Source organism: Seriola dumerili, unplaced genomic scaffold (assembly GCF_002260705.1).
Source record: "Seriola dumerili isolate Sdu_G_001 unplaced genomic scaffold, Sdu_1.0 BDQW01000111.1, whole genome shotgun sequence".
Classification (NCBI taxonomy): Eukaryota; Metazoa; Chordata; class Actinopteri; order Carangiformes; family Carangidae; genus Seriola; species Seriola dumerili.
The window spans coordinates 2,034,216-2,059,892 of record NW_019174366.1 but is presented as its reverse complement, the minus strand read 5'-3'; the positions used below and the strand labels follow the sequence as shown (position 1 = coordinate 2,059,892).

At 40.6% G+C, this 25,677-nt stretch overlaps 1 protein-coding gene across 2 annotated transcripts in view; it reads right to left on the bottom strand.

Annotated features, from left to right (window-relative positions):
- The window catches only part of mta2 (metastasis associated 1 family member 2), a 35,360-nt gene that overhangs the window by 5,266 nt on the left and 4,417 nt on the right, over nt 1-25,677 (bottom strand). For both annotated transcript variants that reach the window (XM_022747810.1, XM_022747812.1), the window contains exons 2-8: nt 18,448-18,515; nt 11,438-11,531; nt 3,726-3,843; nt 2,380-2,443; nt 2,133-2,250; nt 1,895-1,997; nt 1,179-1,278 (exon numbers count right to left, since the gene is read on the bottom strand). In XM_022747810.1, the coding sequence (XP_022603531.1) occupies nt 1,179-1,278; nt 1,895-1,997; nt 2,133-2,250; nt 2,380-2,443; nt 3,726-3,843; nt 11,438-11,531; nt 18,448-18,515 (665 nt within the window). The remainder of the gene's footprint in view (nt 1-1,178; nt 1,279-1,894; nt 1,998-2,132; nt 2,251-2,379; nt 2,444-3,725; nt 3,844-11,437; nt 11,532-18,447; nt 18,516-25,677) is intronic.

Sequence of the window (25,677 nt, the reverse complement as noted above, 5' to 3'; positions counted from 1 at the left end):
TCTGTCATCTGTAACTGCAGTTACAGCGTCACGCCATGTGGCGGCACTGTGTCGTAATCAGCACAGTGCACCAGGAAAGCTGCTGCCAAAACTGCTGAAGAGGAAGGAAAGAGCCACAATTATCCTCAAGGAATTTCCTCCAAAGATCATCTCTCAGTTCTTGTGATATTTCATCACCGGTCAAACACTGAATTATTGTTGAATAGTTTTTTCGTTCGTCCCAGTTTGTTAAAAAGGTTTCTAAATAAATGTTCACATGCCAATCAGTGATGACTTAAAGGTGAGTTCACGAGGAGGAGAACCTGAGGACAGACGTCACCTGATCATTGCAGGCAGGTGAAACATAATAATTCATGTTGTGAAAAATGCACAAGGTGACGTCTAAACTGTTACAGTTTAATGTCCTTGGGGAAAATTCATCAGGATTCACTAGAACTAAAATATGTAGCTGGTAAAATGTGTTTATTTGAGCCAGTTGAAGGCTCAGCTCACAAGCACGTATTAGCACCTCCACCTCGTTTACAGCAGAAAAAATGTATGTTATAAAGTAATCTGAAAATCTGTGTCAATAAAGATGGAAACCAAGTTTAGTCCCTAAAGTCTCAATCTCAACCACCACCAACCAGACCATCTGTCAGACAAACACCTCAGCAACAAATTGTAGCGTACCATGTACCATCACTCCATGACATGTTGTTTATATCAGTTAAAAAAAACATGGTCCTGATAGAAACTGTCAAAATAACAAAATAAGCAACACAAGGTCAGAGCTCTCCGACTGTCAACATTTTACTCTGCAGGTTTTCAACCTGATACAACTGAACGTTTCAGGTTATTGTTGTATTTTGTTTTCATGTTGCTCGGCCCTGGGCATCAGATTAACTAATAATTCAGGATGTGATATTATGAAATCGACAATTAATCTAATTCTGTGCAGCAAATTAACAAAGCATGAACCTGAGGCACAGAGACACCCCTGCTGTTTGTAATCCTTCATTTAACTCTACATCATGAACTAATGTTGATGGTGAACTAATCTGACAGTTTTTATACGAGAAATGTTATTTACTGTTGTTAACTATCAAGAAATGATACAAGAAGGTTCTTGCAATATAGTATGGAAAATGGAACACACACACACACACACACACACACACACAGGCAGTCAGTAGTCTCACCAGTGTGATGTCTCTGGAGGCTGCGGCTGCACTCATGTGGAGACTGGGCTGACGGATGGAGCTGCTGCAGTCCAGGGCCCGAGCAAATGTCCCCACAGCTCTGAAACAAACACACACTGGTCACCATCACTGACCTGTTCGAACTACAGCTACAACACAACTACTGTTTCTATGGTGATGTGTACAGTGTTATTGAGGGTTCTTTAAATCACCACTAGGTGGAGTGTTTCGTTAAATGACCAATTTCTGTGCAGCAGGATGACTCTGTCCAAAAACAAACTTCCTATAGATAAACATGCTGCACCATCAAAAACCATTAATACTAAATATTCAAATGTATCTGTGTTAATGTGTTCAATGTTATATGCCCTGTACTGAACCTGAATCTGATCATTATGATCATTATTTCCAGGGCAGACCTCTGTATGAAATTAGTAACTGACTTTTTGCTGACACCTGGACATGTGGACTGGAGGAGGTGGGAATGGAACCACCGCCCTCCGATTGGTGGATGACCCGCTCCACCTCCTGACACCTGACGTCATATGAACCATGATCATTTTTTTATTTTGCCATGAGAGATGATCAAACTTGTTAATTCATGCGTCTTCTCTAGAAAAGCTGCCCTGCTGACAGCTGAGTCAGACGTCGTCATGGCAACTGGATCTAGAGATGATGAGGATGCAGCTGGGTGACAGATGGCAGGGAGGCGTTACCTTGCCACCACAAGAAACTGGTCGATCTGAGGGTCTTTGAGCTGGTTGTTGGGGTCCCACACCTTGGTCTCCAGTTTCTCGTGGACCCGGTTATCTGATTCACCTGAGACAAGGAGAAACCGGTTTCAAAATCACCTACTGGACTCTGTACTGTCTCTGGTTTTTTATGGGAGGAAGTAGTGACTGAACTCAGGAAACATTTGTTTGCTTTCTCTCTTTTAACTTTCAACCTGCTCACCCTCAGCTAGCTTGTCAGGGATCTCTGCCTGGTACTTGGAGCCCACACGGATCTCGCCCTGGTCCGCCAGCAAGGTCTTCTGGACCGGGTCGAACACCAGCGAGTAGAAGAAACAGTCCTAGACAGAACACACAACAACAAAGATCAATAACAAAGTCTTTCTCTTTGTACAGTAAAAGAGTACAAACAGAGAATAAATGGCGCCCAGAGTGATTCACTGATGAAGGATGAACAGATGGCGTCTCACCTCCTTCTCCAGGTAGCCCGCCAAGACGTCTGTTTCATTGAGGAGGGTGACATTACATTTCCCCCTGAGGAGACAATGAGGAGCAGTCAGAGACCAGGACGTCCAGGACAGAGATTATTACAGAGGCTATCCACATTTTCAGAAGGTGGACACAGATATTTCATAACACATTGTCACACATACTATGACGGAGTATTAGGGCCACATTTTTCTTCAATGTGGTCGTACATCATCCATGGTACACATACGCCTAATATTTCTGCTCATTACTAGCAAATCATTAGTTTAAAAGTTTAAAAATTCAAGTGCTATAATGTTGCCACAAGCTGCAACCTTAAAAGTGAAAAAAAAAAAACTTTGAAAACTGTGGTAGTTTAATACATCTTTGTTTTTTCCTGAAACATTTTCAGCAGAAAATTTGAAATATCTCAATATTGTTTTAGATTAAAGGCAGGGGATGGGTCACACACACACACACACACACACACACACACACACACACACACACACACACACACACACACACACACACACACACACACACACACACACACACGTTCAACCACAAGACAACTGTGGAAACTTTCTCATTTCAATAATCTGAATGTTCTGCTCAGCCTGAACTCAAGCAGCTGAACACAGCCATTAATGTGTTTGAAGCTTAATTAAGAGTGAGGGAACTTTTGGACTTTTAATTAGAGCATCCCTGAGAGCGTGTTTCATGAGGCCCAAAATATGTCGTGTTTTATGTCCCTGATTTACCAATTCATGGAAAGCTAAGGGGGAAGAAGTAAAGTAAGTAGAAAGTCTTTCAAATTTAAAAAAAAAATATGATGATTCATCTGTCATTCAGATCACATACTAATAACTTGATCATGAATCTGAAAACAATAATGAGAGTAACATGGAGCCTCAGTGCTGGTACATCTTTGGTTTGTGTTAATGGTTTTACTGGAGTCAAGGTGACGGAGTCTGTGAGACGAGATGAGACGAGAGACAGTCAGAGAAATAAGTTGGAGTCTCAGCATGTGACAGCTGCAGTAGGAGGCTACAACAGATTTAAATTCTTTTGGTATCAATTAGAAAAAATTATATCAGAACACCTCTAAATGTTATTACATGACAGAGTCTAGTCCAGTCCAGTCCAAAGTCTGACCCCCCACTGTGGAATCATCAACAGCTGAAGACAAGGGACAACAACTCCTAAAAAGGAAATAAACGTGACGACCTGTGCAGAACATCCCTGCCTTCATGGCTGCAGTGAGGGTCACTGACTGAGCAGTTCAGCTCTGACTGTGTGTGGCAGGTGTCTGGGTTCAGGTCTGTCCTGTCCTGTGGACACGTACCGTATGTGAGTCGCAGGAAGAGATTCGAACTGTCGAGACAGGAAGAGTTCTCTGTGTTTGAGCTGGTGTTTCTGTTGTTCAGCCAGGACCGGCTGCTTCGACTCCTCCTCGAATTCTCCTACAAACACAAACACAAACACATCATCGCATCAGAAACACACACATTCATGGTGGTGGTTTATGCAGAAGGTTTGAACAAAGCTATCAAATAAACCCATAATTGTGGTTCACAGCGTATTTGATTTTTTTGCCACTTTTTGCTCATATGATTCCCCCACCCCGCTGACCACTGGACCCTTAGCGCCTACAGCAGGTTTACATTAGCATATACAACTGATGTGTTCACATTTGTAGAGCTAGCCTGAGTGAAAACATCTGGTGTGGTCACGTTTCCACACATTGACACCTGGCTCTTTTTTGCTATGCTCACTTATACCCCTGTCATACAGCAGACACGTGGAGGATGTGTGTGTACAAGAAGCATTTTATCCGTGATGGACTCATTCGTACAGACAGTTTTCACACTGGGTGTCAGTTGTAAGTTGGACATGATCTGACAACATATCTAACCCTAATGAAGAGGAGCGTATCTATGGAGGGTCAGCTGTTGCATATTGACCCTTTCAGATATACCACTGACATGGGCTGTACCAGTGTCACTGTGGCAGTTTGAACAGGGTATTATTTTCTAACATACCAACAACCCACAAACAGTCTTGTACTGTGCCACCCATAGACTGTAAATAAAGATGGACGTAGCCTCTGAAGAACGGTTTTGAAGCTCAGAGTGAGCTGCTCCCCCTCCACATCTTGGCAGTGCCTGACTCCGCCCCTAACTCCCAGCTAGTTGAAAAATGTGGAAGGAATGTGTGTTGACATATGTGTGACTGGACAATGCAGATGACGATGCGCTGCATTGTGTCAAAAGTTAAAGTAGGGTCGGGCGATATATCGAATATACTCGACGTATCGTAGCTTGTTCCGTGTGGGATGTATACAGTCTCCCGCCCATTCAGAAAACTCTCCGCATGTTTGTACACACACATCATTCACGTGTCTGCAAGTGAGTTTGACAAAAAAGACCCGGGTGTCAATGTCAATTGGAGAGGAGGTGTGTGTGTGTTTGTGTAGCGGAGGGAACTGAAAAGCAAAAAAAGTTAAGCGCCAAAGCCAGTGTATACTTGTGTGGAAAGGCAGACGAATTGGTTCACACACACCGTCTGCATCACGCGGCAGCTGCACCGCTGCTACTGCAGCTCTGTGTTTCTTGCCTTGACTTTTATTTACTCTTGTTCAGAGCAAGACACACACACACAGCGAGAGCAAGGGAGAGAGAGAGAGAGAGAGAGAGAGAGAGAGAGAGAGAGAGAGAGAGAGAGAACCGGTAAAATCCTGCCCTTCGGTTAAAATATCAAATGAAATAAAATGTCTCCTGTCTTTCCATGCAGTTGCTAAAATGGTTAGAAATAAGTTATATATATATGTAAACTTTATATATATATATTTAGAAATATAAAGTGATATATTTTTTCATGTCTGTGTCATTGTCACATTAAGTCCAGACATTTAAACTATAGGCTAGTGAAAGGTGTCAGTTATATATAATGTTGCTGGTATCATATCAGTATGACTATCAACAAATGTTTCCCTGTCTGTTTTTTGCTGGGAGCGGCTCGTCACGAGTGAAAAACAGGCGAGATGCTGAATCTCTAGATCACACAAAGCATGACAGTGTGTCTCTTTATGTATCAAAGGGTTAAATTATGTATTTATGAAGTTCTATACAGAGTAGATTTCAAATTATTGCGATATATTCTGTGTATCACGATATAGCCTAAAAAATGCATACTACAATAGTAGAATATTACTTTTAGGCCATATTGCCCAACCCTAAGTTAAAGGATAGGGCAGAGGCAGGTACCTCACCCGGTAGAGTGCGTACCATGAGCTAATGCTGAGTCCGCAGTGGCCTGGGTTTGGATCCTACACTGCGAGTGTTGTCAAGACCCGCCCCGCTCTGCTTCTGATTGGCTAGTAAAGTTGGTTAGGTTCCGTGTCTGGTTAGGTTGAGAGCGAGAGCTGGGTTCCTCTCATACAATTTGTAAGTGAACTTTATTACCTTGAACATGATAAACCACATCCACAACAAATTCCCAGGTGTATTGACTTTTCATTTTTCATTTTTTCTCTCACAGCATTACACTGGAGATCCGGCACGGTGCCGGAATACTGTTCATGTCATTCCCTTTCTCTCTCTTTCTCCCCTGACTTTACTGTCCATCTCTACTGTCACTGTGGAAATAAAGAAATGCCCAAAAAAATTATCGGGTTTAAAGTTAAAGGATAACAGTGGAGATTTTCTCTATTTTTTTTTTTCAATGTCAGCAAATCCCATGCAAAGACCAAAACAACACTGAATGTATCCTGGATACAAAACCTGATCTCTCTGAGCCATAGAGCTCCACTTTTGTCCTAAAGCTAGTAAAAACATATCAATGAGCAACACAGTTACACTGGGTGACATGTTTCTTTATTACAAAAGTTTGTAGTTTGCTTCTTTGTTGTTGACGGTAAGAAAAATTAAGAGAACCGACTACGAATGAATAAGGGAGCTGCAGTTAATATTTTGTTAATCCTCTGTTCAGAGTTCAAAGGTCATCAGTTTATCAGGGCAGAGAGAATATTGGTCCTGGGTGATCCGTGGTATAAGTTCCTGACTTATGATTTTAGACTGTGTACGTGACCTACAATGCAAAGAACCACCGACTCGGTTATTAATGGACTTACTGTAAAACAATGCGACTGGCTCACATTACCATGTGACACCATGTTTCAAGCCAGTAAGAAATGTGAAAAAATTAAGCCATAGGCAGCTATGGCTATGTTTGTGTGTGTTTGTGTGTGTGTGAGAGAGCGTGTGTGTGCGTGCATATGTGTGTATGTGTGGTCGTCCACTAGATTCCGCATTCCCAATTTCAGGCGGGTGAGTAATTTGTTGCAAGCTGGAGGGGAGGGACTATATCACTCCATCTCTGTGGACTCCGCCCCTGCACTCAGCCACAGGAAACCCTGTCAGTGAGGGCATGAGAGTGAGAGGGAGAGACACAGAAAGAGAGAGAGAGAGAGATAGCAAGCGAGAGGGACGGTACCTTTAGCCACACCCCTTTTCTGTTAACCTCTCAACCCCCCTCCCCCCTCCTCCTCCTGTCCAGCTGGTCCCTGCCAGACAAAGTCGGAAACCCTGTGTACCAAACCTGAGGCGCCCATCCCCCCAAACATGTATCCCCAACTCCCTCCAAACACACACATGCACGCACGCACGCACAAAAGAAGAAACCACATATACAGAGAAGAAGCGACAGGCACTTAAAGCGCACACAGCAAAACAGTAACACACTCCTTGTACAGACAAACACACACACACACACACACACACAGACATACACACTTTATTCGCTCTGACAAAGACACAAGGCAAGTCAGAATTAACCCGTTGTATGCTGTGGCCCTCAGGGACAGATCAAGGGCCTTTTGTTCTGCACAAAGAATTGATGTGAGTGTAGAAGGAGAAGGAAGAGGAGGGGAGCAGAGATGGGAAAAAAAAAAGAGGCAGATAAAGTGAGGTTTAGTACAAATGAGCAGCAGCAGAAAGAGAGAGGCGCCTGTTCACTTCTTCATCACTGACTAAGGATCATAATGTTCTGAGACAGACCTATGGAGAGTAGACCTGAGGAGTGTTTCATAAAGCACAACTGCATTTAAACCAGGATTACTTCAGTAAATCAGGCTTATTTACAAGATACGCTGTTTCATAATAAATAAATATAAAAAAATGTATATAGTCTGACTTAAGTTAGCTTTAGCTTTATTTCCGGTTACAGTCAATCTACCACACTGAGACAGGTTTCTCCCAAGTTCCTCCCCAGCAGGCCACAGTGTGATGTAACATCAACAGACTGTGAAATGTCACTCTCTGACAGACCATAGACTGCAGTTACAGCGCAGTTATAATGTACAGACTAGACCTTTATCAATCTCAGGCATCTGACGAGTTTTACGGTCAGCTTTTCTACGGGGCTCTGCAGGTGTCATAGTGGGGGGAAAAAAGGTAATCTGAGAGCATGAAAAATCATGCTCGCAAAATGAATTATTTAAATCCAAGGATTGTTGCTTTTGGTGCATAAATTAATGGAACTTAACATGATATTGTGAAGCTTGGATGTGTTTTATATTTCAATAGTTTTTCAAAAGTATATAATTGTATTTTATGTTTGAGGTATAAACGATGCTGCCACTAAACAACAGTTCAGCAGGGCAGGCTGTGCAAAAACGCAATATTATGAAAAATAAATGGCTTGAAACATCACAATATTCAATATTATCAAATATCAGCCCAAGTGTAAATATTACTATATCGTTTAAAGGATATCAAAGATAACATAATATTTTTGCAAAATCCAAAATATGTGCTAATACTTTGAAACAGCCCTGAATTCAAACACCTCATTTACATTAGCTTATTATAGCCAATAGCTTTATTAGTTTATTTTGCACTATTCAGCAATAGATCCATAAGTGTGAAGGCTTAACATATACTACAACACTGAGACTGTGGTTTACAATATTATAAGGAAGGATTTTAAAATTCTGAGAAGGTATCATGGAGGCAGTTATTTTAATAAACAGCAGAATTATACCATTCACACTATAATCTACCAGAAATGTGAGCTTGCATGTGTTTGATCGCACTAGCTAGTTGAACTGTATTGTGGCCAAAGTTGAGATGGATTCAACTTTTTAGTTGGATAACCCTATGTTGGTTACCTTCAGGTAATATAGGCATATTAGGCATAGCAGTGGACAAATGATAAACTGTGTAATTAAAAAAAAATTATTATTAATTAGATTCACGATGTGTTCAGTAGCTGGATACAACAAAGAAGTGAATCTAAAGGGAGTGCTCAGTCTCTTTAAAAGAATAAAAGCCTCTAACAGGACACGTCAGGGCTGCTAGCAGACACAATGACAACATATTATGAAATTACCACCACTGTATTTAGTCTAATCTCTGACTTGTCTACACATTACCAGAGAACAGACACTAAGCATCCGTGTATAAAGCTGGCTACAGCTGAAAAAGCAGCATCAAAGCAGCAAAAAGCATCCATTTTGAGGTGTGTGTCTGTGTGTGTGTGTGTGTGTGTGTGTGTGTGTGTGTGTGTGTGTGTGTGTGTGTAGATGTCTTTGTCTGAAGCACTGCAGCCCAGGAGGAGGGAGGGAGAGCTGGTTATGGTGTTGGGTGGGGGTAATGATTAAATGTGATCAGGCTTCAGTAGTCTGCATGCCATTAGCACCACCCCACTACCTCCACCCTCCCACTTCCTTGGCTCTCTGATCACACACAAGACACAGACTGGGCTCAGGCTGATCAGGGTAGGGTGGGGCAGGAACCACATACTGAGACCATATTACTGATTAAGAATATTGGAAATAATAATAATAATTTGTATTTATTTATTCATCATCATCATTATTATTATAATTATTTTGTCTCTCCAAAGTGGCATGAGTGATCATTTTACCACTACAAAACCAGATTCACCAGTGTCAGACAGTAAAACCTGAGGCAAAACCTCCCACATGCTTAAAATGAGCTGAGCAGAATAAATTAAATATTGATTAAATGTGTCTGACACATTGAAATAACAGCTGTAGACTACTGACTTTGCACACCTTATTTTTCACAAGATTCTTGATCCAAATACTGGAGGCTCATATGCAGCATGTTCCAGTTTATGAGCTAAACATATCAATATGATATAAATTAAAGTTTTATTGGGAGATTCTGACTCCTGAAACTGATGAGACACTGCCTGAGTGGACGGACACTCTGTATAGTTATAGAGTGGCGCTTCTTCACAGATGATCTGGTTGAGTACACTGGCGAGACAACGGCCAACAGATTTAACTCCAAGATCACACAAATACACATTTTATTTTATTGTATTCTAAGTTTCAGGTTTTTATATAATTATATGATCGCATTTTATGTTTCAGGCGCTTCTTTTTAACATATAATTATATTATTGTATTTTATGTCTCATGTGTAAGAGATGCTGCCACTAAACAGCAGTTCTAGGTTTATTTGTCACATGCCAAGGTACAATGTGCAGTAAGAAGTGAAATGAGGGTTGGACTCAGCAGCAGGGAGACTGTGTAAAACTGCAATATATATTTTTAATATTATGAAAAATACTGCATATAGTGGGAAATTGCTGAAATTTATGTGATGCGATCAACAGATGGGTTTTACTAGAGAAGACTGTTTTGGTTGTTGGAGCTACAGAAACACTAAGTCCATTCTGATTGTACAGTGGTGTTACAGAGTGATTCTTCTTTACCCTATAAACAATCTTTGGCTTAGTACAGACAGCAGTGTTGTGTCAAAGTCCATTCCCCAGCGGCTTGCACAGAACAATTCATGGAATTTACATTAGTTATGTTAGTCAGTTTATTCGGACACTGTAAATTTCACTTGCAGGGAGGAGCCAATTGACATTAGAGCCATTGTTGTACCGCCATAATTATTTGGTCGCATACAGTAATTACTTCAAGGTCACAGTACAAGGATGGCTGCAATCTGGAGGGTTGTGCTCAGCTGTGATTTGGCAGTTCTGTTTTCCTGTTGTACTGGTGTACAGCAAACCTGTTCATTTCCCTAGTGACGCAATTCCATGCATTGTTTTTCTTCTTAAAGTCTTAGAAAGTACATTTCAGTTAAAGCTCAAGATTCTCTATCACAGAGAAGTGGGAAGCTGTTGACCGCAGTGATCATCACCATTTTCTTTCACTTTCTTTCATGTCGTTGAGTTGGACTAGAAATCAACTCTGTGCTTCAAAACAAGATTAATGGGATGTCACCAGGTTCCGCATAAAGTTTGACTTTCCACAGTCCCACCGCTGGGCGCCTTTCGAGTCTTTCAGTAGTGGTGGACAGAGTCAGCAAGTTTAGTTCACAATGAATGGCACCCTGTCATGTCTGCTATGTCTGTAAAGTCTGTGTGTGTGAATAGGGGGTAATTTTTTTTTAAGGTTTTGTTGCCCCAACAAGATTACAACACTTTAAACAAGCCATGAATGCATAGAGTTGTTTTAGTTTTCTAAAAAATAATATAATAACTTGTCTGACAAATTACTAATGGCCTTAAATATGTGTATCTTACAATAAATAATGATTATGGTTTAAGCAAAAGTGACAAACCATCAAGTTTAGAAACTCAGGAATCAATACAACATGTTCACACTAGAGAATAAAGTTAGTCCAGACAGAGTTTGTGTGAATTTGAGGCCTAACAATAGTTATAACCACTTTAAAGTGGCCTTTTATCAATACATATTGATTTATATAAAGACATTATGAATACATTTTATTACCAAACATGTTTGTAATGAGCAAATGAAGACAGACTGTCCCTTTACACAAACTAGCTTTTAGCATTGAGCCTTAAACAAAAGTGATGGTTTTACATTAACCCTGAAATAGGCCTTGGTACATTTTACAGCATAAAGCTTAAGAGGTGCTTTGAGGCTTTTATGTGAAACACAATGAGGAACAGGTTCATTACAGGCAGTGAGCCATATCATATCTGCTCTACACAGTCAAAAACAAGAGTGGTGCTGAAAGGAGCTTTGAATCTGTGGTTGCTACTCACTTGCATTGCTGTCAGCCAGAGTGTTGAGGTTGCCCGAGATGTCTCGCCTCCTGAACAGACACACCACCTTTGCCTCCACATTCCCATTGGCTGTCTGTAAGTATAGAGTCAGTGGTTACAGGTTAGCATCATAATGAAGCACTGGGTTACCTTCCTGCCGAAAGTCTGAGCTTTTGCTACCCTGACATGGTTAAATTCACTGCTCACACTAACGGTTATTCAGAGGTATTGGAAAGTTACAAATTAAGGTCCAGTGTTATTTACATTTCATACATTTACGATTCATACTGATTCCATTTTCAGTTTGCTTACCAGATTTAATCAGTTCTGATTCTGACCATATTATTTGTGCCAGCCAAAATATATTGCAAGTAAAACCGATAGTGTCTGCCTAACCAATCACTAATCTCAATAGATAGTTCGTACCGGTTAGGGGTTAGGCTGTACTACAACTCTTATTTTCGTAGTTTTGTCAACCATTTCTTTCAGTTACTGTAACATTGTAGTTAAAGAGACCATATTATGGAGGTGTTAGCACACTGTGTGTGCAGCAGCTGCTGTGGTATCCAATTGGGTATCAAGAATTGTGGAATTTTATTGGTGTTGGTACCGACTACCAGATTTCTGGAATCGTGACATCCCTACATCAGACCAGTAGTATCTACCACCATGAGGCAGTGACTTGAAGGTGATATGACTAAACTTTCAACATAAATTACTTTTGTGCTTGAAAAACTGCTCAGTAACAAAGGTACCTGCAACTGAGGACTGTAGTATGTCCATGTTTCAGAGTAACTTAGATCTTTTCACTTGATAAATACTTATTTAAATATTTAAAATGTTTGTCAGAGCTTCAGATCATTTGAATGGTTCCATTCAAGATATTGGAAATAATACTATCCAATATATATTGCGATCTTTCGACACTGTAATAAAGGTCGACTCTCAAACTGAGAAATGCCTTGAGTTGCTTACAGAATCAAAGGTTATTAATGGTTATAAAGGATTACTTGTAAAACTCTATTTCACATTTTACTCACCAGGTTATTTAACCCCTTCTGTGAACATAAAGCAGTTAAAACAGTGTCATTTGACATAAAACCTTTGCGAAATAAAACAAGACCCCAAGTACTAAACTTGCTACTACATTTAAAAATGACAAAACTCCTCCGCCTCAAAAATAAAACACTTTATTTATATCAAATGAAATGTAAACACAGTCTGAAGAATGTAATGCACAAAGCTGCCGGAGACTTTTATCTACACAGTCCAGATCATGTCCCATCTCAAGGTAAAGATTTTTCTTGTTCTGAAGTTGTGTCAGTTGGTGTAGGAGGTTTCAGAGTAGAAAGTCAGACTGGTCATCTTAACTTCCTGTGGATAACTCAAGACGTTCCTGATGCTGCTGACTGCTCTGTTGTCTTCAGGCACTACATCCTCCTGTGATGGTCTCTCTTACTGTGAAGAGAGCAGAAGCACCACATCAAACACAAGCTTCATCATGTCACTCAGATAATCTGTAAAACATGGCAGATTCTGTGTTACTGGTGCATTATACTGTTTCGTCAAGGTACACCTGCAGATAATTTTAGTCTTGAATAAATGAGAAGTATCTGTGGTGATCATTGTAAATATATTGTATGTAATTGTATAGTAGGACAAACAAAATTTGGAATCCCGTAGACTGACCAGAGAAGCAACCTGTTCAGCGTATTTCAGTGGTGTGCAGCAACTTTTCCAGACAGGCTGTTGCTACGCCGAAAAAATTAAGAAAAATGCGACTAAAACAAACCTTTTCTTGACAGTAGCAGTAGCAAATCTCTCTTTAATTCAGGGCCTGTTCTGTCTCATGATTTTGTGCTGCCTGTCTTTCTTGTGCAGACAGTTTCTCTCCTGCATCTTGCTGCTCTCTGCCTGGACATCTTCACCTTGCTGCACTGAAGAATTAGCTTTATTGCTTTGAACTGAGAGTAAACATATCAAATGACACTTCTACGGTAATCTTGGTTAATGGCAAATATTAACCAGACAGACCACACAGTGACAATACAGAATCCTGTATTTTCCTGATTCAATGTTCTGCCTCAAACTTACTGCACAGCGAACCCTTACAGAGTTAAAGATATCAACATGATACTCAAAAGCAAAGAGAATTAAAAGGTGTGGGTATTATGTTACATGGTAAACTGTAAATACATAAATAAATGTCTGTGAAAGCGTTCTTTGCAAAAGAAGTTATTAAAAGTTCATCCACAATACAACCTCTCTCGTCAACGTTGACCAATGTGATTAGTAAGACAACTCATACTTATCTGAGATGACAAATCAGTCTAATTTGCTTACTTTACTTGCTACTGCCGTCTCTTAACGCTTAAGAAGAAAAGAATGTTTAAGAATGTTTTCCAATGCGCAAGTTAACCTTCTACACACATCTGCACAAGTGTATAATAATGTGTGCAATATCATGACTGATCTCAGAACAATGGAAGTGGAGTCAAGGGCAATCACTTGTCTGTAGCTAGCTATAGCTGGTCACCTATCAAAGATCCCAGGTATATCCACAATGCTCATACACAAAAAAAATGCTGCTTCCTTTTTCACTTGACAAACCCAAGCCATTGCCAACAGGACATGGCTGTGCCATGAAAATGACATGAAATGATAGACACCACGACCTACAGTCAAGCTAGCTTCCAGAGACAATAGTCTACTGTGGCCACAAGAGGGCAGTGAATTACATAATGGATACAAACAAACATCAGATCCTTTAGGGGACAGAACACTGGAGAGAGATCCCCTCCACTTCAGTATCATTGTAACTGATGTCTGTTATTAGCTTTAACTGCTTACCTTGCTGAAACTGATGGCACACCACCTCTGTAATTGTGTGATCCTTAAATGTAGCTTTCAAAGTATACTACAGTGTCTATTTCAGTTCAAGGTGAACTGGCAAAGTGACTGACATGTAAATATTTTTCTTTAATTCACATTTTCTAAAGACCACTCCCAATCCTTATGTAGCCTGATGAAAGAGTTTTGTATGTTTATTTTAGTTTTTGTAGTAATTCTAGTGGGACTGACCTATTCTCAGGGCTCCTCCTTTTCCACTGTTAGTACTGGTGCTGCCAACTTCCTCAGTTGGTTGCACCAGCACATGATTTGGTCACATCCTTTTTTTTTTTAATTCCTCAGTGTTGTCCAATTTTAAATTTTCAAGCTTAAACTGTGCTGATCTGGTAACAAGTTTAGAGTTGCCTGGAATGGACGGGTCACACTGCCTACAATACTCATACAGCATAGCATTCCTCTCGTGCCACAACCATGGGTACTGCATTAGCCATTGTGGTTGAAAGTAGTGCTTAGTTGAGCTAAAATGTTTCATATCAATGACTAATCTCATTCTCAATTCATCATCAGGACCGAGATGGAAAGTCTGCGAATGTTAGAAAATCTTGTTTCAGATGTGACATCATAACAGTAAGAATCAGTTTGTCTGACAGAGAATCACAAGTGACATGTTGGTTGAAAGTAGTTAAACATCATGATAGTAAAGTTAGCAACTAATTTATACAGGCAGCCTAACATTAACCACCAAAGGGTCCATGCTCCCACAGCACTTATTAATATTACTTCTAACCTCTGTTTCAGTGCCGCACCCAATGAGACGCCTAGATCAGAGCTAATGTTCCTCTGCGGCTAATACCAATAGCTATCGGAGCAGCTGGGGCTGCTGTCAACTGTGAGTCACTGAAAATACTGACTGAAATTGATATAGGTTTAAAATAATTTGTGAAAACTGAAATGTACAAGCTCATGAGCTAGCAAGTCAGCCTTAGCATGTGTAATCACTTAGTTGCTCAGTGAAACGGTTATGTGCAGGCTATTGATAATAGGTCACAAAGAATGAAGGTTTCACTGACATACTTACAGTTTATGGTTCTGAAGCTGGAGCTGCACATCCTTCAGTAGCAGCCGACAATCCCAGCAAGCAGGCGGGTGATGGCTGCTGAACGCGGTCACTTGGTGGAACGCAGAGTCCAGACAAATATGTACCAATTGTACTGCTGCTGTATGAGCTGCTGTATCCAAAATATGCAAACGATATCCGCTAGTGCCTAAAGTTGCCTTTGCTCCACCGCAGCCACAACAGAAACTCTTTCTTCCAGGCACTGTGGTTGAAGTCCCAGTAAGTTGCACTACATGGGTGTGCTCTGGTGCTGAGGCCTGGAGCGGAGGTTTGTTTATGGATTTCCACAGAGTTCATACATCAGTGTCATGGAGCAGAAAAAACGTTGAACGAAGTTTTCAGAGCAGACTGAAACTCTGGCTTTTGTCTTGCAGGAGGCATTTTATTATAAGTTTGAAGGTCTTCTAGTTTGGACATTTTAACTGTGTTTAACATGGACATCCAACATCACAACAGTATATAAAAGAGAAAAATCACAAAAAGCAGAACATGTTGCCTTTAGCAAGACAACAGTTTAACCATATTATCTGGATTTTATCCTGAACTAAAAATGAATTTTACCCCCCATCAGACTTCTCTCTAGCAATGCTTCCGTGTTACTAGATCTCAGCTATGAACTTGGTGAGCAGGATGTCATTATTATTGATGATGGCCAAAGGCAATAAGAACAAACTGGACTTCCCCTTTAAGATTCCTAAAACAAAGAGAATACTTCTTGTCACTGCTTCACTGTTCAAGTTTTCCACTTTCCACTTTAATGTGAAGCGGCAGCAGCTTCCTGTAGCATCAGTTACCAATATTAGCAACTGGTCAGTTTATTAAACCCTCCTGTTTGTAAAAAAGGGTCTAAATAAAAAGGGAAATGTTTGTCAGCTGTGAGGATGTGTAGTCAGAGGAAGGTGATATGGCCTTAAAGGAATATCATGATTCAGAGTAGTCTTGGTATTTTGTGAATAACCATCTCTATGGCCACATGTTAAAGACGCGTTTTACGCAAGAATCTACTGATGTTAAAATAGACCTTAACTTTAAACTAACTTCAACCCTATGCAGGCCTTATTGGGTGTCCAATGGTGATTATCAAACTAACTTCAGCCTACTGTTTGCTCTCCTCTGAGATTCTCCTCACACAGGTCAGGTCAGTAGATAACTGCGTGATGTTGTTATCAAACTTCTTCCTTCGTTACAACTTGTTCCCTTTTCTTTGAACCAGTTTCTCCAGTTAATATCATGATATGACAAATTTTTATCACATGATTCATACTGGTATTAACATAAACTGTATGATGTGGCACACCTCTAACAGGAGCTTTTAAGGTTAGATGGTGGGTGTTTCATTCTCCTGGACCTGGACTATGATTGACCACACTACAGCACACACACAGTGTTTCCCTCCACATTGCAGCATGAGCCTGGAGAGCCGGTCACTCTCTCTCTCTTACTATCTATTCATTGAGCTCCGCAGCCATTAACACTCAGGACGCTGCAGTCTTCCTGGTGCTCAGCACAAGCCCCTCAATGTAAGAGCATTACATAAATGAGCTTAATCCTTTGACTGGGAAACAAGCCTGTGTCATATGCTGCTGCTGTTATGTAAGTGGCTGCTGTACCAGTCCTGTCGTTACTGAAGCAGTGGTTTACAACAGAGGGAACGAGTGTCTGTGTACAGACGTTGATTTGTTGACTGGACACATGTTTGAAGTCTCCCCATATACAGTTCATTCAGAGAGTGTTCAGACCCCTTCACTTTTTTTCACATTGTGCTATGTTGAAGCCTCATGTTAAAATTGTTCATTTTTTCCAATCAAATCATTAATAAAATCAAATTCCCTTTTCCCTTCAGAAAACTGAATTTTAGAATTTTTTTGCAAATGTATCAAAAAGGAGAAACTGAAATATCACTAACGTAAGTGTTCAGACACTTTGCTCAGGACTTAGTTAAAAGCACCTCTGGCTGTGATTACAGCCTCCAGTCTTCTTGGGTCTGACAACACAACCTTTGCACATCTGGATTTGGGATTTTCTTCGTTCTTCTCTGCAGATCCTCTCAGACTCTGTCAGGTTGGATGGGGATGTCAGTGGACAGACATGTTAGGGTCCAGAAATGTTGGATTTGGTTCAGGCTCAGGACTCTGGCTTGTCTACTCGGGGACATTCACAGAGTCCTTTCTAAGCCTCTCCTGTGTTGTCTTGGCTGTGTGAACCTTCAGCCCAGTCTGAGGTCCTGAGCTCTGGACCAGGTTTTCATTAAAGATCTCTCTGTACTTTACTCCGTTCAGCTTTCCCTCAGCCCAACCAGTCCCCCCCTCCCCCCCATTGCCTGATGCTGCCTCCACCATGCTGCACTGTTGGGATGGCGTTGTTCAGGTGATGAGCAGTGACATGACTCTTAGAACTGAGACCAAACAGTTCAGTCCTGGTCTCATCAGACCAGAGAGTCTGGTTTCTCTCAGTCTCAGAGTGCTTTAGCTGCTTTTATACAAACTGACCCTGAGGAGAGGCTTCGTCTGGACTCTGAGATAAAACCCAGATCAGTGGAGAGCTGCAGTGATGGTTGTTCTTCTGGAGGTTTCTCCATCTCCACGCAGGATCTCTGGAGCTCAGAGCGACCATCAGGTTCTTGATCAAGGTGTAGAAACATCTCAGAGATGATCAAGGGAAATGGAGGAACCTGAACTAAACTAAACTTCAAGAATCACAGTAAACTGTCTGAATACTTATGTCAATGTGGTATTTCAGGCTTTAGTTTTAAAATACATTTGCAAAAATTCATAAAATTCAGTTTCAGTAAGTTTGTAATTATGGTGAATTGAGTGTAGATTGAAGAGGGAAAATGAATTTAATTGATTTTAGCATCAGGCTGCAACATCACAACATGTGAAAAAAGTGAAGGGGTCTGAAGACTTTGTGAATGTGCTGTAGATTTTTATTGATGCCTGCCAGCTAATCAGTATATTTTGTGGTTATGGTGTATGCCGAGAAGGTAGTTGTTATTTGTTAAACAACCTTATAAGTGAAACATGTGAAAGAGAAGTCCACCGACCTTGTTGAGCTCTTCTATTCTGCGGATCAGGTAAGGGTTGCTGGAGGAGTTCTCAAAGTACACATAATCTGGAAGAAACAACAGAAAACAAAGATTTGACATTTCCGATGTGTTCACAGGGGAATACAGAATGCATGACCATACCTCATAAAACTACTGAGTATAATAAATATTCATCTAATAAAAAATTTTACAACAACAGCCCTGAATGCACGGCTGACTGATCCCCTGATAGTTCAGGTTTCCTCTGGACAGACACCTCCACATTTCTGTTATTGAGTCTCATCAGCTCTGTTCGTATTCTGTGGGTGTAGTGGCAGAACTGAAAAGATTTTGCCTAGCCTGATGGATAGGAATCCATTTACCCTGACACACAGCTCTGACTGGAAGCCTGTCCGTACGACACTGAGAGGCTGTTAGGAGAGCCACACGCTGCCAACTCAGTACATGGACTTGTGTAACGTGAACTGCAGGAAAGCTCTCTACCGAAACACAATGAATAATTGTGATATCATCAGCTGATCTGATGTGTAAGGTACAGTTAGAGGCTGGGGTTAGAATCACACATAAGTCATAACTGCAGGGTGTTACCCACAGCATGTACTTGTGCCAGTGCTCCACTCTCTCATTTTCACTTTTATCCTCAAAATATTTTTCATTCAAATATACTTTCTAGATCACAGGTTTTAAATATTCAAATGAAGCAAAAAAGTACAAGAAAGTACAAATTGGAACAATTAGTCAGTCCCTCCAGGATTTTGCTGGCATTTTTTGGGTTTGTCGCGGGCTAAAATGCCTGATTTCGTGACAGCTTTTCTTAAATATTGTGTTGAAAGTTGCAATGTTTTTAGATGTTTTTTTTGCAATGAAACTGCAGGATAGGGATGTTTAGGAATTAATCGTTTAACCACTAACTGACAATAAGAATTTTGACCGATTAATAAAATCAGTTTTACAATTTAAAAAAAAAATGTATAATGTGGGTGGATTGAGAGACAATCCACCCACATTGAATACTAATCCTCTTGACTGGTGGAAAGCTAATCTAATGCGTTTCCTGAGGCTGGCCACTCTAGCAGGTGTTATCTCTGCATTCCTGGGACATCGGTACCATCTGAGCAGCTATTCTCCACCAGGGGTCTGAAAGTTAACAGACTATACACCAGACCAACCCAACAGAATGTCAACATGTTGCTATTTCTGAACAAAAACCAGTGGACAAGCTGTCCGCTATGCTGAGGACTGAGGTAGACCTACCCTGTTTATTTTATTAAGAGGTCTGAAAAATTCAACTACAAGTTTACATTTTGTTCACCTGTTGGAAGTTTTTGATCATTAATTAGCCGGAGGAGGAGGAGGTTTTCCTTACAGCGCTCTCGGCACTGGAGAATTCCATGTGTTTTGAATTTTGTTAAACTGTTTATACATTAGAAAGTCTGGCTACTATTTGCCATTTATTTTATTTATATAATATTTTCCTACATGGGAGATCTAGGCTATTATGCCAGTTCTGCACATGTAAAAATAAATCCCTTCTTATGAAAAAAGAAAAAAACATTTTCTAATGGGTCACAGACACTCGACCATTCTAAAAAGTACATTTTAATCTTGTCAGTTAATGGTTAATGGTTGGTTAATGAGCGTCGGCTATTGGTCAGAAAAAAAAATTAAAAATGAGCATCCTTACTGCGGAATAAAAATTGCAAAAATTTTCACTATCTTTTTTTTTGTATAATTTATTAGAAATCGAAGGCTACTTGTACCAGTGAGATTAAATGCAGTGAAGTGCAGGTGGTGAAAAAAAAGAGAAAAGAACAAACAGCTACCCTCCTCTGCTCCGTCTTAAAAACCAGAAACAAGGAAGGTTTGGTGACGTACATCAAGGTTTTGATCAAATTTGCGGAAAAGTTGCAGTGATTGGACAGAAATGCAATGTCGCGCACAATTCACAGGGATTGGTTGAATTTGCATTAATTATTGCGATTGCGACATCGCGACTTTCTGGAGGGACTGATTATTGTGGCTCTTGGCCCCTTTCACCTCAACAGTATGTAATCTTAAAAGTATATATATGTAGTATAAAGGTAGATGTCCAAGTGTTGTATGATTATAAAGCAGGTCTAGGTTCTATATTAATCACATGAAAGTATCAAAGCGCTCAGTCCACAAAGAAATGCACACAGCCTGTATTCAGAAACTGAGCATTAAAACCAGTTGTTAGGACCTCTGGAACTTGTGATGTCACAACAAAACAGTCAATGCCCTCAGCCACACCTCAAGCCCCGCCCACCTGGACCCACCATCCAAACCTTGCAGGATTTGGTTTCGCTTAGTGTTTACCTGAAATCTGCTATATTTTTTGTGGATCACTCAGAAAAGACTGAGGCTCAGAGCCTCCTCTCTTCTGATTGGCTCACCGACCTTTTGTTACTAGAGCTCCAGAGAGCAGCCTGAGAGAGGAGATGTAAAACTACAGTGAGATGGTTTTTGGTTCTTAAAACCACAAATATATCTTCTTATGGATCAACACTTCAAATCAAAACACAGTAGAGGAAAATATGGAGCTTTAAAAGGTGACCACAGTCCAAAGTGGCTGCAGCAGGAGCCTTCAACAAGTCAAGACCAAATGTCTAAACCTGCAGGTCCCTGAGGCTACATGTCTTTGTCATGTCATGCTATCTTGAATACATTTTGTATACAAAATGTCAAAACAGCTGGCCAAGGTCAGCCAGGAGCAAGATATGAAAATAAGGATACAATTTTTAAAAAACATCAAAATTTTAAATCAAGCCTCATTATTAGCGATTTTTTTTTTCACCTATGAAACAACCTTCTCCCCTACATTCATCATCATTTGAAAAATGAACCTGATAGCAACAGAGCAGTCACTTTGGATACGAGGACAGATAGATAGTTATCTTTGTGTTACTTTGCATCACTTTGCAACAAATGGGAGCTGCTGAGCGAATACTTTATACATCTGAAAGGGAAATTACATCACACAAAATGACAGATAACCTCAGACCAGCCTTGCTTAAATACAAACTGGATGAGTTTTACAGTGACTGTGAAGTCTGTGTTTAAGAGTTTAAAAACCAACTGTTTGAATATACATCTGTTTCTTCCACAGTATGCTGAATCAACAAACAAATATAATACGTTATGTATAAGTTATGACAGTTTAGATGTCTGTGAACAGCGAGGGATACCAATCTGTGGCAGATCATTGGTCCCCTCTGTTTCAATGCTCCCTTAAAGCAGCTCTAATGTCAGCCCCTCCTGGATTACTATGCTCAGGTGATGCCTGAACAGGAGGCTGGATGTTTACATGTCCCTCTGGGTGCTCCTCTGTGAAACTGTCAACATGTTCCTCACAAATGTTATGAAGCACACAGCAGGTCAGAGCCATGTGCTTGCAGTCGTGTCTTTTTAGGAGGCGACTCTATTGTCCTTTAAATCTCCACAAATGATTGTGCACCGCCCAGCCTATAATTGTGAGTGTGTTGCTCAGGATGTCTGAAAAGGGCTTTATGAGCCAATTCTGTATGGATTGAGATGACCAGCCAAGCTGTCAGCCATCAAGTAATAGTCACTTTATTTTGTCTTAGTAGATCTCTGTCACATAGGACGCCCCATAAATGTGACTGTCTGCTTTTGCATCATGTACACTCTCTGGATATCCTACATCAAAGAAAAGACCTTTGCCATCCACAACTACCTGCAGAACAGTTGAATACCATCCTCTCCTGTTGTAATAGTCTCGATGAGACTCTTCTGGTGCCATTATTGGAATGAGGCTCCCATCTGTTGCAACAACACACTGTGGTGCTCTCCAATGATGATGGAACAAAGTGGTCATTTCTACTGACTTGTCAGAAATGTTGACAGGAGACAGCACCATGATGAATGTGCTGCAGAAATCCTGAACACAACTAAACACAGTGCTCAGGCCTAACACAAAGAGAGGGCTGATGGTCCTGTATTCACTGCCGGTGGCCAGCTTCCAGATGGCAATTTCGACCGACTTTCGGATTGGGATACACAAAAGTGTCTTCCCTCATGTTCCTTCTCCTCTTGACATCACCCTCACCCAACCACAGATGTACATGACTCCCGGGACTCCCCGGCCCCAGCCTACACATCATGCTCTGCAGATGTAAAGGCACATGCTTGTGACTGCAGCAAAAATTACATCGTCATTTTTAGGTTTTTTTCAATGGAAATGAAATGCAAAATTACCATTCCCGCTAACATTGACTCATCGCAAAACCTGAAACAATCACAATGTCGTTGTCATCGTTCAGCCCTACTATACAGTGATGTGATGACGTAGCTCTTTAGCCTGAAAAAAAGCAAACTGATTCCTAGAAGGTCCACAAGTTGAACCAGCTCCAAACCAGCACCAGAACAGACCAGACCAGACCAGACCTAGGAATTAAGTTGTTCAATGCCCCAGATTTGCTTAAAGTTGATTGCTGAAATACAAATACTGTAGAATCTTAGGCTATTTCCACACCACAACACCTTAATGTTAAGGCAGCGTTTCAAAATGAAAAAGACGACCCTTTAGTTCCGTTTGCGAAACGATCTCTGTCCAGACTATCACACCTGAAAACATATTTACATATACATGACTAAACATGTACACTGGGCATATGCGAGCCAGTGTAAACAGGAAGCAGATCGTCTTCTCTGCATTTCATTGGTTGCAGAAAATACTACGAACAAGTGTTAAAATGAAGAATTTAACAGAACAACTGTTAGCAAAAACAAGGTCAGTAACACTTGTAAATCATTATTATGTTGTATTCACGGTGGCCGTGTGTCTACGTCATAGTTTCCCAAGGTGACCCAATCTACAACACAACCCTGAAGTTTTCAAACTAAAACAGGTCCAGCAGCATTTCCAAAAGTCTCAGTTTTAAGGCTTGAAAACTCTGGAGTAGTGTGGATGACAGGAGTAAATGTAGCAAAGTGATGAGTTTTTACACCAAAATGTAGTAGTGTGGATGAAGCCTAAAATGTGTTATGGGTAGGTTATTTTATGACAGAATAAAACTCAACCCAAGACTTAAACATGACACATCTATGTCTCCTGGAATATATATCATTAATATCAATGCAGACATTTGACACATAATGCAGCCCTGTACCATTTACGTTAATTGGCCTGCAATAAACATGTACGTGTAGTCACATGGGAGCAAAGGTCTATCTCAGGATTTTAAAAATCAATATTAGATCAAATTTGATGAAGCGATGAGTACACTTTGCTCAGTATTTAATTGATTTAGTTTGTATCTTTTAGTTGATATGTGTAGGCCAACAGCTTCATGTTAGATAGTTAATGACACACTGCTACAAGGTTTAATTTGTAATGTTAATCTTATTTGGTGCACATTAGACAGTGATGAGTGCATAACTGTTGGTTAAAATGGTTCTTCGTATTGAATGATAGTGAATATGGACTGAATATCAGCTGACCTGAGACCCATCAGTCTGTCAACCTGATTTTGATCAAATCTCGCAGACACGTATCATTCATCATCCCACTGCCACAGACTCTGTGCTTCCTTGTAGCCCCTGCTGCAGTTCTTCAGTGGAGTGTGGCTTCACATTAAGCTCCATCTGGTCCTCTCATGAGCAGGGACACAGAGCCTCAGGAGGGTATCAGGAGGTTTCTGATGCATCACCACAAGCAGGAACAGAGGAGGAAGGATTCAGACAGGGAGAGGATTTCTTGCTCTACTTAACACACTGATGGGGAGTCCGACCAGAGAAGCTCTGCCTCCTCGTTCACAGTGAAGGAACACAACCTCACCAGATTACATAACACTGGCTGAAGCACCAACAGTGGATTTGCACTTGCATGTGCTTGACATGATGATTCCATCACTAAAGACATGTAATGGTGGAGGGAGAGAAGCCTTCCATCTCTTCTTCTTGGACCAGTGGGACAATTTAAAGACTGATCCTGGTTCACCTGCACTGAGACCGGCTGAGTGGATCAGTTAGAGGGGACTGACAGATCAATGGTCCAGGAAAAAATGCAAAACCATACTTTAGGAATTCCACATCAGATCAACAGATTTTAGAAAATTTTCACAACTGCCTATCTTCTTACCTGTTGTAAATAATGTCAATGTACCCAAAAAATAGTGTGCAATATTTTTGTCTTGTATCTTCTTTAAATTTTCATATATAAAACTCATGTTATAGGACTTTCTTAGCAGCTAGGTGCATGTCTGAAAGAAATCAAAATATTGGATGTATGAAGCATTAAAAATAAAAATATCACACCTATATTTGGAGTGCATATTACCCATGTATGACAAAGTCTACCCTAAAAATAATGACTAGAAAGAGCATTAATACATGCACCAAATGTGAAGTTAGGACCTTGAACCAAACTATGTTTATTAAGGTATCAGGTATTAAGGTTTTCTTTCTTGGTTGCCAATGCCTTTGTTTACTTACATCTGCTGTTCTGCTTAAGCAGCCTAAATAAGATACAAGCCAAAAACATTGCACAATAGTTGTTGGGTGCAATGACATTATTTACATGAAATGTAAAGCAAATCCAAGATCAGTCGGTTGAAGCCTCTGTTGTTGATCTGGACTTCAGAGACTTCATACTGTCTACTCTTCAGAAAACAAAACACAGACCTCAGACCTAACTTCTCACGTCCTCTCTGCATAATCACATCACCTGTGAAAAGGGATGAGCTGGTTTTATGTTAATGTATGTATCACCAGGTGGAAAAAAAACAGACCTGAAAAGAGAGTGTCTGCTGAGGACCTGCCAGGCTGCGAGTGTTTGTTGTGGACGTATGCGGCTGAAGTGGCGCAGTGTGCTGGGTGCTAGAGGGTGAATGAAGAGGAGGAAGCCCTTTGACTAATCTCTGGGGAAGATAATGATCTTACATGCAGCCTGAACACTGTGTGCTTCTGGAGGACTGGTAATATGTGCGCTCACTCACACAGAACTGCCTGCACCAGCCAGCCGCAACAAAGAAATCTTTATTGAACGCAAAATCCATGGACACTTGCTCCACAAATATGAACCCATTGCGACAGATTAATGTTGAGCATTACTGCTAGGGCCTATTTTACCAGATACACTGCACAAATAAACAACATAACCTTGTTACTGGGTGGGCTACTTAAAAGTCAATTTGGAAGTCATTACATAATCATATGCTTGTTGCTAACTGCAATGTTACATGGGCT